This window comes from Ictidomys tridecemlineatus, chromosome 14 (assembly GCF_052094955.1).
Source record: "Ictidomys tridecemlineatus isolate mIctTri1 chromosome 14, mIctTri1.hap1, whole genome shotgun sequence".
In the NCBI taxonomy this organism is placed as follows: Eukaryota; Metazoa; Chordata; class Mammalia; order Rodentia; family Sciuridae; genus Ictidomys; species Ictidomys tridecemlineatus.
The window spans coordinates 1,952,362-1,966,488 of NC_135490.1; the positions used below are offsets into that span (position 1 = coordinate 1,952,362).

The 14,127-nt window shown below is 45.6% G+C and overlaps 1 protein-coding gene across 2 annotated transcripts in view; it reads right to left on the bottom strand.

Annotated features, from left to right (window-relative positions):
• Csmd1 (CUB and Sushi multiple domains 1) overlaps positions 1–14,127 on the bottom strand; it is a 1,629,066-nt gene that overhangs the window by 98,719 nt on the left and 1,516,220 nt on the right. For both annotated transcript variants that reach the window (XM_040292009.2, XM_040292008.2), the window contains exons 47-49: positions 11,796–11,984; positions 7,589–7,735; positions 4,895–5,083 (exon numbers count right to left, since the gene is read on the bottom strand). In XM_040292009.2, the coding sequence (XP_040147943.1) occupies positions 4,895–5,083; positions 7,589–7,735; positions 11,796–11,984 (525 nt within the window). The remainder of the gene's footprint in view (positions 1–4,894; positions 5,084–7,588; positions 7,736–11,795; positions 11,985–14,127) is intronic.

The window sequence follows — 14,127 nt, forward strand, 5'->3', positions numbered from 1 at the left end:
AGGCGGAAAAGTGAAACCTGGGAGAAGCAAGGGCCCTGTGCAGGGCACACGGTCCAGCAGTGCACAGTCCAGCAGTGCTGGGTGGGAAGGGTCCATCCCAACATTGTGAGTCAGGATTGCCATTTCCACGACCATCTATTCAACTCAAATCCCATAATAATGAGAAAGGTTGATTTGATTAAGGGGAAGTAGGATACACCTCACTTCATAATATGATTAAAGGGATTTAGCAAGTTTGGGCTCCAGGGACTATGTGGATTCACATCCTGGTCATTTAGAGCATGAGTGACGTAATGCCTACAACCTGTCTGTATACGCACACATACGCATACACGCACACACACATGCATACACGCACACACACATGCATACACGCACACACACACACACACACACACACACACACCATGGGATATGACATTTAGAAATTCTAGAAATTTCTATTAATTGAATTTATATTTAAATCTAAAGTTCCAGAAATATTGAGATATTATGAAGACATAGAAGATCGACAATTTCATAGAGACAAATGAATGTGTATATGAAAATTAGGCTAAAGTCATAATTACCTATGATCGGTGCACTCATAAGAAGCATATGTAAGACTTACAAAATACTTCCTTTACCCCAGGACTCGGACACAGTCTCCTAGCACTTGATAATAACATTTTTATTGTCAAGGTATCATGGAGATAACTCAGAGGCCTGGGTTCAAACTTCGTCTCAGGCAACTTGTCATTGTACTTCTTGGTTAAAGGTCATCCTTGGACACTGAGGACTATAAAGATTAAAGAGATGCAAGCAGATCCATGTGAATCACATCTCTGTCCACCATCTCTTCAGCTCCCCCACATCCTTCAAAACAGGGTGTGATAGCAGAGAATGCTTTTCCCTGTCGATCTTAAAGGTCTGACTTTAAAACAGAAGCTCTACGTGCACTTTCTGAGACAGATCATTTTTCTTACCCTCATTGCCTGCAGAAATGCCAGCAAAGCATAAATAAACAATAGACAGAGGCAATGCCAAGCTGAAGCTCTGGCTTATCCAGGGTTCTGAGAAGCAGAGCTTCAAAATAAATAGCTACTCGGGAATCGCTCTGTCTTCACCAGGCGCAGCTTGAAAGGGTGCGCTGCGATGCCCCCGTTTAACTGCATCCTTGAGATAATGCAGACATTTCAGTTCCAGTTCAGCCTCCTCCACTAGATGAATGAGATTAGTGCACTGATAATGAAATAGCTGCTTGGCACAGTCTCTTGCTTCAAGGCAGGGAATGAAGCCTGCAGGACAGGAGATATGCCTGGCTTTGCAGAGGAGGACAGAAACCAAGGCGGCTTTGCTGAAAGCAATAACTTAAAAGGTCAACAAAGTGAGAAAAACATCCTGGAGTTCTCTGAAACCAATAAATGGATCCGGCCTGATGACCAGTGGCCAGCCCGTTTGATCTGCAAGCTAACTTCAAGTCTCCAGGGTTCTCTGGAGGAAGCGCTGCCCCAGCTCTGCACCCTGAGCTCACCACCCCCAACTTCTGCAGCAGGAGCCTCATGGGTCCCAATCCAAGCCTAATGGAAACAGCTACCATTCATGTGGAATTTGAATGGCAGGAAACAGGGAGAGGGGGGTGGGGCTGAGCAGCTGTGACCCTCGCTTCTGCCCTCCAGCTCCAAACGTGAACAGTTGGCTCACAAAATTCTGGCTTCTCCAAGTCCTCTGCCAAAAATTGTCAGTGAAAACAGAAGAGAACAAAACAGATTTTGGCACTAGATCAGAATCTTTAAGAAAAAAGATGCTGGGTACATTAAACTAATTCAAGCTGCCTCTCCTTTCTCAGGGTTTAAAGAACTCCGGGGTCTCTGTGCATGAGACCCCCCAGGAGCCGCTGCCCAGGAGCTCCCACGGAGAGCACAGCTCATGAATGGACACACGTGTGGAAGCCTGACGGTTGCCCCATGGTCTCAGAGCTGAACCAGACTCTCCAGGGCCTCAGGAGAAAGGCCACAGGTACCCAGCTCTCCCTCCCCTGACCTCTCTGTGCTACCGTAAGGGTCAGTGGACACCATTTCCCGAGTCCTTCCTTTGTCCGCTTTCTTGCCAGACCTACCTCCTGCGTATCTGCTCACGTCTTCATATCACTCAAACACACATTCACAGCCTTCTGGAAACCCTGAATTCCAGGGCAGATTCGATCCCGTCATGCCACTGGCCCCCATGCCACAGGGGGTCTACCTCTCGGAAATGCAGAGGTGACTGTCTCCCTGGCACCTTCATAGAGTCACCAACCTGTGAGCAAACCTGAAAGTCTCCAGAATGTGCATCTGAGGGCTTCCACGACACCCTGCCTCCAATATGACTGCCAAGTCGGCTCAGACACCCCGTGGAGAAACAGCCTTAACCCCCTGCGCCACCTGCGTCCCACGTCTGTCCCGAGCTCACCAGCACACTGAAGTGTGGTGCCACAAGGCTTGCTCCCAGGGGGCCTTCAGAGCCTGAGGAGCTGCAGTGTCTAACCCAGGGATAAGACTGAACTGAAAACAGCCACACCTTCCCCACAACTGAATCAGCCCTGTCCGTGCACCTGGAAGTCTGCCTTCTGCAGCCAACTCAGGAGGCCAGTGGCTAACACTGCACAGATAGCTCTCCCTTCAGTGAATACTGCAGCAACGGCTCGCTGACCCTTCAGGTGAAACGTAGATCAAGTCTGAGGACTCTTCAGGCATGCCTTCCACACGCCCACTCCATGAAGGAGCAAAGTATGCTACCCAACTCTATTCTATTTACCTATTACAAACTCCTTAATGATGATGACCTGTCTAGGTAATCAGTTTTACTACTTAAAATTTTAATTTTATTTTTAAAAGAAAAAAAATGCTTAATTGCACTACATAATTAAAACAATCCAAAAATTCTGATTTCTATTCTACTTTTTTTTGCTTTAAACATTATATCATACATGATAAAATATTTTTTATATTATCACAGGTAACATGCTACTTACACGAATTGTACACATCTAAGGGAGGGTCGGAAAGACTCGTGCAGTGACTAAACTGAAGTGCCCGTGACATGGCCCACTCCAGATGGTACCTGCTGCCTGCCACTTGACTGAAACCTGCCCAGGGGGCAGGATGGGATTTCAGAACCACACTGACCATCAGCACGCCTGTTAACTTCATGCCCTTCCACTTAAACAGATAGATTAAGTGGAACTGGATGGTTTTTAAGGTCCCTCCATGTCTTAAAGGTCAAAATTTATGAAGAGAACAAAACCTTATTGACTTCCTGTTTATGTGAGAGCATGGCAAACCCCAGGAAGGCGATTCTCAGGTGCCATACCTCGAGATCAGATCACACGGGCCGTGGATCTTCAAGGAGCAATCTGAGGGGCAACATCCTCACTTCCTTTCAGCAGGCGCTGTGTGACTGGTCCCAACCTGGAGGCCAGTGCTTCTGGGCAGTGCTCAGCACAGCACAGATGCGTGGCTCACAGCTACTGGGTCTTGCCCCCGACTGAGAACTCCAGAGGGCTTGGTGTCAGCACACGCCCGTTCCCAGCCATGAACTCCACACTGAGTAGCTCTAGGCAGGTGTACAGGGTGGAAGCCCACCAGCAAGCCTCCGGCCATCCTGGGCTCCTCCTTCTCATGGAGAAGCCAGCCGCGTCCCATCTTGCCCAGGATCTCCAGAGCCCCAGAGCTCCTCCCTGTCGGGAAGGCAGACTCCCGCTGGCCTGACGCACCTTTCAGGGCACCCCTCGCCCAGTGCAAGCCCCTGCAGAACCTCTGGGCTCCACCCTGAGCACACGTATCTGGACTCAGGTTGACACGGCCCTGCAGGACTTGACCCTGGGGGTCTTCTACAACCCCTCTTTGGAGTCATGCTGCTGTTGGGGTCATTACTTTGCCCCTGGCACTCTGTTCCCAGTGCCAACAGGATACAGAGCACCAGGCACCCACCTTTTCAGCAATAGGTTCCATGTCAGAGAGTCATAAAATATTTAAAGCTGATAAGAAGTGGACCTTCTTCCAAAATAAAAAGTGCTTTCTTAAAAAAAAAAAAAAGCATCATTCCTAATGAGACAAACTTCCTGAGTCTATATTTATGCTTATATTACATTGAAAAAGAATTTCTGGATGGGACAACACAGCTAAGCACCTGATCACTTTCCATGGGTCACACATACAGGAGCCATACACATCTGTCACTGTCACAGAGCAGCGCCAAGAATTCCGCCATTTCACAAGGAAGAGACCCCGGGAGCCCATGAAAGCCCAGCACGGGGCAGGACCAGCTCTCAAAGGCTCATCTATTTCATTAGGAATGTGAACCTTGTAAGAAGAAGCTATGAAAATGTCATTACTTCAAACCCTTCCATCAAAAGTAAAATTCTTTGAAAACTTGGTTTTTATGCATATGATAGACAAAATGAAAAAAAAAATCCCAAAAGCATGGAATACTGAAATCAGTGTTAGCAAGCCCTAGATTTACATGGCCCAAAGAGAATCAAACATAAAGCTGACAACTCAAAGGAGCATTTAAACTTAAAACAAGGAGAAGGGTTTTCAGTAAAGGACTACTTTAACTAATACAGTGGTCAAGAAAATGTATTGTGAATCTTAATGGGACGACACATTCTTCTATTTCACAATGAAGTGAGGATTAAGTAACTGCTCAGAATCCAGAGTGTTCATTCTCTAAATTCAGGCTGTTGTGCTAAGCCACGCCTCCTGGAGCACCGGGCGTCTGCCTGGCAAGTGCCAAGCTGCATGTTTGCTGCTAGAAGGCCACCTTCAGAGTCTCCTCACCTCGTAGCCCAGCTAGTGCTCCACTCACGTTTAGAGCATGACTAAAATAGAACATGGACAGATCTCAAGATTGGGGAGGGACGCACGTTCCTTACCCTGGCAGAGGGGCATGAGGGCATCCCACTGATACATGCCAGCCGGGTTCCGCCTGCAGGTTGCATTGCTGTGGCCAACCATTCGGTATCCAGGCTTGCAAAAGTAATGCACTTTGCTTCCAACAGCTCCCGAGGTCCTGTTTAAAACACCGCCATTCTTCAGCGTGGAGGTCAGGCTGCAGTAAGGGGCTGAGGGCATGCAAACACAGATAAGTCAGTCACACACCAGCTCTGACGGCACCATCTCCCTGGGCCAGAGCGATACAGAGGAAAAATCTCCAGTTTTTTAAAACTGGGCCATGCACACCAACACGTGAAGTGATTCTAAAAGGCATCTTCAAAATCTAGAGTCAAGAGCCTGTTCTGAGTTCAGGTTCAGACCTGTGGCCATCTGGCTCTAGTGAGTTCTGGGCAGCAGGCCCCAGGGCCCCAGGAATAACTAAGAACAGGAACATGGAGCACGTGTGCTGGAGGCTCCCGGCTGCTTTGGAGGCAGAGGTTTTAAAGGCCCGCATCCCTGGGGGTCTCTGAACGTCACCTCACAACCTTCCTTAGAAATGGTCAGAGGGCCATCAGGGTCTGCCCAGGAGTGCAGTGAGCATCTAGCCCTGGTGGTCAGCCATGTTTCCACAACAGGCATCCCAGACAACTGTTCCCAACTGGGTCTGCTGTGGGAAATTTCAAGTCTTTACGACAGCCTGGTTTGGATGAGGAAAACCCGCTGGCCACTGTGGCAATCCTCCATGGCCACTGTGGACCCCTCCGCCCCCTGCTCCACCACCCATGCAGCTCCGATTTTCAGCTGGTTTAGGCTGAGCTCTTACTTTGGATCAATCAGCGCATTTGGTTCAGAGAAGCACCAGGCACTCTGACCACTGACCTCCAGAGTCACTGGGTGGTGAAAAAGGGAAGGAAAACAGGAGACTGCCTTGACTGCAGGCCCACTCCCAGGTCAGACATGAGCGAAGAGTGGGACACCTTGAAGGGACGTGGGAACATGAGGCCGTGGGGGTCAGCAGCGTGGAGGGCTTCGCCCAGCCTGCCCAGGATGCGATTTGCAGTGATGGTCTAACTGCGTTCTGGGGGCTGCCCTCCTGTGACTCTTCCTCTACCACCAGGCTCTCTGGGGATTTCAACCTGGTGATCAGTCATACTGTGCTTGTGGCCAAATGACTGACAGCTCACCTCTGTAAGGCAAACGTAGGCTGGGGACACGATGCATGGTTACATGGCCATGATACAGGGCTGGGGCTCCTGAGACCACGTCTAGATGTTTCAGGGACACTTTCATTTAATCCCTTCTTGAAAATTACTGGGGGCTAACATTTAGCAGAGTTCCTGGAACCTCTAAGGAGTGCAAAGCTCTGTGCATTCTGTGTGTTTCACCCCTCACATGCATTTGGCTCTAACAGGCACAGGTCCAAGGGCTGGAAGTGCAACCTTACAGCCACCTTCTCCTAATGCAGGGGATAAGAGGACCTTCTTGTTCAATGAGTGGAAATCCCCTCCTAAGGGTGGAAACCATTGTTAGAACAAGATGGATTCCATTCACAGTGATTCCTGCACTGACCATCTGTGCACAAGGGACGTGTATTCAAGGCTTGAGAGCCTGATGATTCGTCTGTTCTTCAGACAAAGGTTCTGACGGAGGCAAACACAACCACTTCTCCAGCTTTTGTAACCACAGTTTGTGTGCATTTCACTACACGTTCCCAGGAAGACCACCTGAGCTCCAGGCCAGTTGAGCCTGCAGGTTTGCTGCCCCTTAAGCATTAGGAGGTCCCCAGCCAGGGAGCCAGGACCCCTCCCTTCTGGCCTTCTTCCTATGCCCTGTGGGGGATCCTCACCCTGAGATGGGAGCTGCCACAGTGGGACATGTGCCTGGCACTGGGCACTTAACAGCAGCCCAGCAGCTCTCCAGGTGCATCTCACAGGTGACCACAGGTACTGGTGGTGAGGTACCATGAAGGATCTAGATGTTTGTGCCTAGTAACTGCCATGTCCTCAGGAATTTAGATAGTCCCCCAGTTGCTTCTGTAGGGCAGCGCAAACAGTGGTGTGGTCAAATCAGATTAAGGATTGTGCACAGGATTTAATATTCCCTAAATGTATTGGCCAATATGATTATTTACTGATTAACCAATTAATTTAACAAATACACATAATTACTGACAGAATGATTAAAGTATATAAAGGACAGGCAAGACAATTCACACTGTGAAGGAAAGGCTTACATGAAACACTTATTAGACACACATGTGGGTGTGGCACACAAGCACACACATGGGTGTATCATATGTGAAGACAAATATGCATAGGTCAAATGACGTGTTCACTGGTAAAAGATTATTATTATTATTACACAATTTATAGCAATGCAATAACATCCTGTTTGTTCCCCGAATGTTTAAACACATTTTAATGTCAGTTTCAATGATATTATTTCAACTTTTGAGAAATATCTTTGCTGCCTTCAACATGTAATTCAATGGTTAATCGTTTTCATAATAAATTTTAAACAAATTGCCAATGTGGCTTGGAGAAACCATTCTGAGGAATTTCCCGTCATGCTTTCTTTTGCAGTTCATTATTAATGGTCAGAAATCAGATTATTAATGGACTCTCAGTCCAGTTTTTCAGTTTAATGGAGATCACTTTGCTACACTCATCACCAAGTCCGAGCCATTTACCCACCTGTGTAGCGGATCCGGAATCCCTTCTTGCTGGTCGCGTGGTCGGTGGACCAGCGCAGGTACAACTGATTGCTCCTGCTGGTGAAATTTGTTGGCTCTGTATGGTTCCCGCTCAAGACCACTAACAGAGGGCTCTGCCCAGACGGCCCTAGAGGGGAAGGAACACAGAGCTGAGGTGTGGATCAGCACCCACCAAGTGCAGGCTACTTTAGGCCCTTGATTAAACTGGTGTCTATGAGGACAACGAGTGGCTATTGATTTTCAAAGTGAGATAAGAATCCCAAATGATAACATCAGTAAGAATTCCCTAATGAAAATAGGACCACCTAGGAAAAAAGATGTACCTGTTAATAAAGACATAGTATCTCAATGAAAGGTGTCCATGAGACAGCAGCAACTGGAGAATTGGAAGTGATTTTTTAAAAATTTTTGTTAGTATTAGAATGTACAGTGTGTGTGGATAGGAGAAACTGGAAACCCTCCTGCAGCACTAGTGAGGGCTAAGCTAGAACAACCACTGTGAGGAGCAATTTGGCAATATCCAGGGAGATTGGGATAATTTTATTTCTATATATCTAGCAGATATATATATAAGTTATTCATATAGCACTAATGTATATTCCAACATCACTTCTCATGATAATCCTTGGATCCCAACTAAGAGTTTAGAATTTTAAGAGAGGATATTGAAAATGTCATAAAAATAAATTAAATCATACAGCATCTAAAATTAATAAAGTTGATGTACATGTTATCAGCATAGGTAATTCTAAGAATGGTATATTTATGTCTAAGAATATTCACTTGCAGATAAATATTTTTGCATCTGTGTAAAAGTACAAAGTCAAACAATCTATAGAGTTTATTGTGGAGTGTGAGTGTGTGTCTGTGTGTGATTGATGGAAGATGGATAGAAGGAGCTAGATAGAGAAATAGGTGGGTGGTAGACAGATGGCCACACTGGCAATCCCAGCAACTCTGGAGGTTAAGGAAGGAAGATTGCAAGTTCGAGGCCAGCCTCAACTTATTAAGGTCTTTAGCAATTTAGTGAGACCCTGCCTCAAAATAAAAATCAAAAAAGGACTAAGGATGTATCTCAGTGGTAGAGTACCCCTGGGCTCAATTCCCAGTACAAACAAACAAAAATTCTGATCGATAATGGATAGATGATAGATGATGAACGGATATATAAGAAATAAAAAAGTTGCATCTTTTTATGTATTTGAAAATGCCCCCCCAAATACGCGAAACGTTAGTTAATTTTAAGTACACAGTTAAGGAGAGCGAGTGTAAGGCGGAGCCAGCTAGCATCAGTCTCAGTGCCGAGATGGGCGCTCTGATGGGAGAGGTGCCTGTGAAGATGGAAGCTGCACTCTCCTCGGGGCCTGAGACCCCAGCACCAGCTCCCAAAGCTCTGCCGCCTTCTCTCCACGCCCCCAGCTCACTCAGGAACCACGCTATGGAGAGGGAGAACCCCTGGCTCACTCAGGAACCACACTACGGAGAGGGAGAACCGCTCATTGCAATCTATGATGCCCATGTCAACAGGCTGATGGACACCTGTCTGCGAGAGTCACACACAGAGACTTTATTCGTGCAGGAAGTTGATGTGGGTTTTCTAGGTTGCTCAAAGTCTCCATAAGTTGCTGAGGCTGGCTTTGAACCCATGATCCTCCTGCCTCACAGCCTCCTGAGCCGCTGGGATTATGGGCATGCGCCACAGCACCTGGCCCAGATGGACCATTTCTCTTCAGAGCTCAATTGTGCTCACTCCAATCCCATGTTCAAGTCCTATTCCCAGCACCTCAGAAAGTGACTGCATCTAGAAGTACAGGTAATTGGAACTGAGTTTAAAAACAGGTAATTGGAGCTGAGTTCTCAGGGTGGGCCCTAATCCAGTCTGAGTGGTGCCCTCACAAGGACCCAGACAGCAGGTAGACGAACTCACAGAGAGATGCCACCTGCAAGCCAGAGAGCCTCAGAGAAACCAGCCTCTTCCCCACTTGACCTGGCACTTCCAGCCTCCAGGGCTCTGAGAGGTAATTTCTGTGGCTTGCAACACCCGGTAGGTGGCACCTTCTTAAGGCCCAAATATGCACATGCAGAACTAGCCCCAGCAGCCAAGGCAGGGCTCTGCTCAGCAATAGCACACTCCTTCCTGCCAGGGACCATCGGGGCGTCCTGGAAGACACTGCGGGAGGAAGCCTGTGCTTCAGACCCGAACAAGACGGAGTGTCCTGCTGCATGCAGGCGGCTGGTGGTTGTTTAAGAAGATAGTGTATATTCTGAAATAAAGTGTCATTCAGAAATTAATTAACCTGAACACCGGGAATTTTAAAATGTCATTTCAGTGGCAGAAGGTGAGCTTCAGGAGCTGTTAATCCACATCAAACCCCTCCCCATTTCCCGTCTGCTCTTCCTAGGCTACAGCAGGCTTTCCAGGACTCTTCTTTAAACCACACGCCCAACTAGCATGTGCAGAAGCAGCCCCCAGAACAAAGGGACACTGTCATTTATGGTCACCAGGATGGACACGAGCAAGTATTCATCCAGGATGGACACAGCAAGCAATCATCAGGCACCTGCAATCTTTATTCTGACACTTTTCTCAACCAAGTTCTACAAAGGTTAAAATCCTATTTTTAAAAATTGTGGGACATTCACAAGTGAGTCACTCCTGGGCTAATAAATTTAAAGTCAGTATATTCAACGTGTTTCCGGTCCACTCATAGACGATAAAAGAGTCTCTGTCTAACCTAAAGGGAGATGTACATGACATTTACTGCAGCAAAAATGCCATTGCTTAAAAAATGTTATTCATATAAAACTCTGACATTTCACTTTATAGAAAAATCTTTGAGAGTAGAACAATACAGTCATAGATCCTTGATAATTTTGACAGTAACAGCTATGACATCGTCTCTATGGTCTACTTTGCTTATTGTTTATGATGGGCTTGGTCTGTCTGTATTTTTGGGAAATCAAATTGCAAGTAATTAGAGCATAAATTATTGACAAGGATTTTTCTTCTGAAATTAAAACACATAAAAGTACCTTCAGCTACATTCCAATTCAACTAATGTGAAATAAAGAGCAAGTATAAATTGACAATAATATGTACCTGTGCTTAAGGACATGTGGCATGTATAGGAACCTACGTGTGTACACATGTAGACTCACAGCAGTAGGGAGCTGCTGCGACTCTGGTGTGCACCTCTGAGACACCTGATGGGCCTCAGCACTGTGCCATCCTGCCTCCTCCTGGGTCTAACCAGCCCTAATTCTGCACTTGCATACATGGCCTTCCTCTTACAGACTGAGGGGAAAGTCTTCAAGTGCGTGTGTGGATGTGTACTTCAAAACAAACACAAACACCCTCCTGGCCCCTGGTGCTCTCCGGTCCCCTGTTTCTACACATAACATGGGAGTTTGATTTCCAGTTTAGTGGTTAGTCTTCATAAACACACAAACTGGTTCACGTGGGTCTATCCACACCAGCAACTGACTATGGTGGCTCATCAAATCAATGAGATAGATGCCTACAAATGCACAAGAGAAGAGCACTCTTCTCACTGAATCGTGGTGTAATTGAACTCAATAACCAATCTGTCAAAACATGAGAAAGCCAGTATTATGTTCAGACATTACCATATCCTGGTCGACCACCTGGGCATGGTGATTCTTCTATTTGCACAAAGAGGATTATCAACAGCGGCTTCTTTTCAATTTGACAAATCAACCATGTGCACCATTAAGCTAAATGATCATTAGAATTGTATAAAAATCACAAGGTTTTTTTGCTGAATATAGTATTAGCATGTGTTTAGCTAACTATTTTATTCTTTTAAAAACTGTAAACATTACAGACTCTTGCTTTACCAGCTGGAAGTCTCTGTGAGCCTCTGTTTTTGTGCATTTCTAGTAAAACTGTCATTCCCAGTTATTAAAATACCCAAGACTTGTTAATTTTCCTAAGATACCTAGTGAATCATTAACACCTGGGAAAGGCTGCCTGTGATCACCTGCTGTAAATCCCCACATTAAAGTAAAGCATGGGTAGACCAAGGCCCCCAGGTTGCTGGAACTCACAATCTGAGTGGCCGCTGTGGTTTGATTAGTTTGGGGAAGATGTGATGTAGCTGAGGAGGCTCCACTAGGGAGGTGTTCACGGAAAGAATTGCTGCTGTGCGAAGACTGAGGAATCTTACCGTCAAACACTTCCAGGGCATCAAACTGCTTCTCGCTTTGGAACGTGTCCACAAAGATGGTGATGTTAAAGTTGGGCTCCACCTTAATGCTCCAGGAGCATGTCTGGGAGTTGAAGTAGTTGCCTGGGTACCCTGGGCTGAGGATCACTCCAGAAGATTCTGTCCGGACTTCGTTTGCTGGGCACTGTGCTGAAGAGAGAAGTACCCATAAAGCTGTGCTGTAACAAAGTGACCCAGTTCAAGAGGACAGCTTCTCTCCCCACTCACAGGACAGGGGGAAGGAAAGGCTCTCGTCCAGAGCTCTGGCCAAGCTCACGGGGTGCCCACGGAGGCAGCCCCTGGAGCAGCAGTGAGCCAGCAGCACCCCGGCCCAGTACCGGCCAGCCTGCGCAGGCCTCTGCCTGCTGCGTCCCCCCGAGGATGCAGGGTCCCTGTGGATCTCATCGCAAGACCACAGATATTCCCGTCACACCACAAAGAAAGCTCTTCCCTCCCCTGAATGATGACAGTGTGACACAATAAAAGAAATATAACAGAAAACTGTGAAAACAGAAATCTTATTTATTTCAGTCTTTGATATACTTAGAATAGTGAAATTTACACACTGGGTGTGACCACCTGGGGCCCTGGGAACAGGATGAGTTGGACAGCCTGGCCTGGGGCCCACCCCGGACCCCCGTTTCTTGTGGGCAGCAGGAGCCGTAATTTCTGGGATGTTGTGAATAAATCACTGAGATACTGGGGCTATATCAACGCACCTTCCTCCTCCTTCCCGGTTCTCTTGTTCAACTCCCTGTACAGGTACAAACTATGAATGTGCAAAAGAAAATCAGCAGGCTCCCTTAGTTACTCTCTCCTCTTAGTGCTTAATTGTATTATGTTCCTAAAGTAGTGTGCCTATAGAATAATAAGGGGAAATAATTTCTATTATTAATAATGGCTGGCTGCCCCAGAACCATTCTCAGAATATTTGAGAAGTTTAATATCAATTTTCCTCAAGAAAATGCGCTTTTCCTTCAGAAGAAATATAACTTATTTATTGAGTTATTCCCTTTTAATTAGCTAAATATGTATTATTTATATATCCATTTTGCAATGAGACCCTTAAACAGATGAGCAGAGTTTATGAAATATGTCTTGTTCAAGTAACTCTGTGAGGAGGCCCACTTTCCTGTGTCCCTCCATTTACCTTGGTGTTCTAATTGAAATTACCTCCAAATTTAGAAAATGTTGAGGGACAAAACCACCAATGATGAGGCTTTTGTAGAAGTAAGTGTTTTAGGTAGGATTTTTTAAATGTTCACAAAGATGAATCAAAGGTAACAATATAATAAAAAATAATCCTGACTATCAGTCACAAACCAAAACAATGCTACAAATTCTATTTTCTTATAGAAAAAGCCATCATGAAACTCATTTGGAAAAATAAGAGACTCAGAATAGTTAAAGCAATCCTTAGCAGGAAGAGTGAAGCAGGAGGCATTGCTATACCAGACTTTAAGCTATACTTCAAAGCTATAGTAACAAAAGCAGCATGGTATTGGCACCAAAATAGACATACAGACCAATGGTACAGAATAGAAGACACAGAGACAAACCTACATAAATAAGGTTAGCTCATACTAGACAAAGGCAGTAAAAACATATAGTGGAGAAAAGATAGCCTCTTTAACAAAAGGTACCGGGAGAACTAGAAATCCACAAGCAGCCAAATAAAACTAAACCCCTATACCTCACCCTGCACAAAACTCAAATCAAAGTGGATCAAGGACCTAGGATTTAGTCCAGAGACCTGCACCTAATATAGGAAAAAGTAGGCCCAAATCTTCGTCATGTTGGATTAGGCCCTGACTTCCCTAACAAGACTCCTAAAGTGCAAGAAGCAAAATTAAGAATTAATAAATGGAATGAACTCAAACTAAAAAGCTTCTTCTCAGCAAAAGAAACAATCAATGAGATGAACAGAGAGCTTACATTTTGGGAGCAAATTTTTGCCACACATACACACACATGTCAGATAGAGCCCTAATCTCCAGGATACATAAAGAACTCAAAGACTTTAACACCAAAACAACAACAACAACAAAAAAAAAAAAACAACAATAACAACAACAAAAACCCAATCAATAAATGAGCTAAGGAGCTGAATAGACACTTCTCAGAAGAAGATTCTCATTTGATCAACAAATATATGAAAAAGTGTTCAACATCTCTTGTAATTAGAGAAATGCAAATCAAAACTCTAAGATTTCATCTCACTCCAGTCAGGATGTTAGCTATTAAGAATACAAACAAACAAAAAAAAAGTGTTGGTGAGGATGTGGGGAAAAAG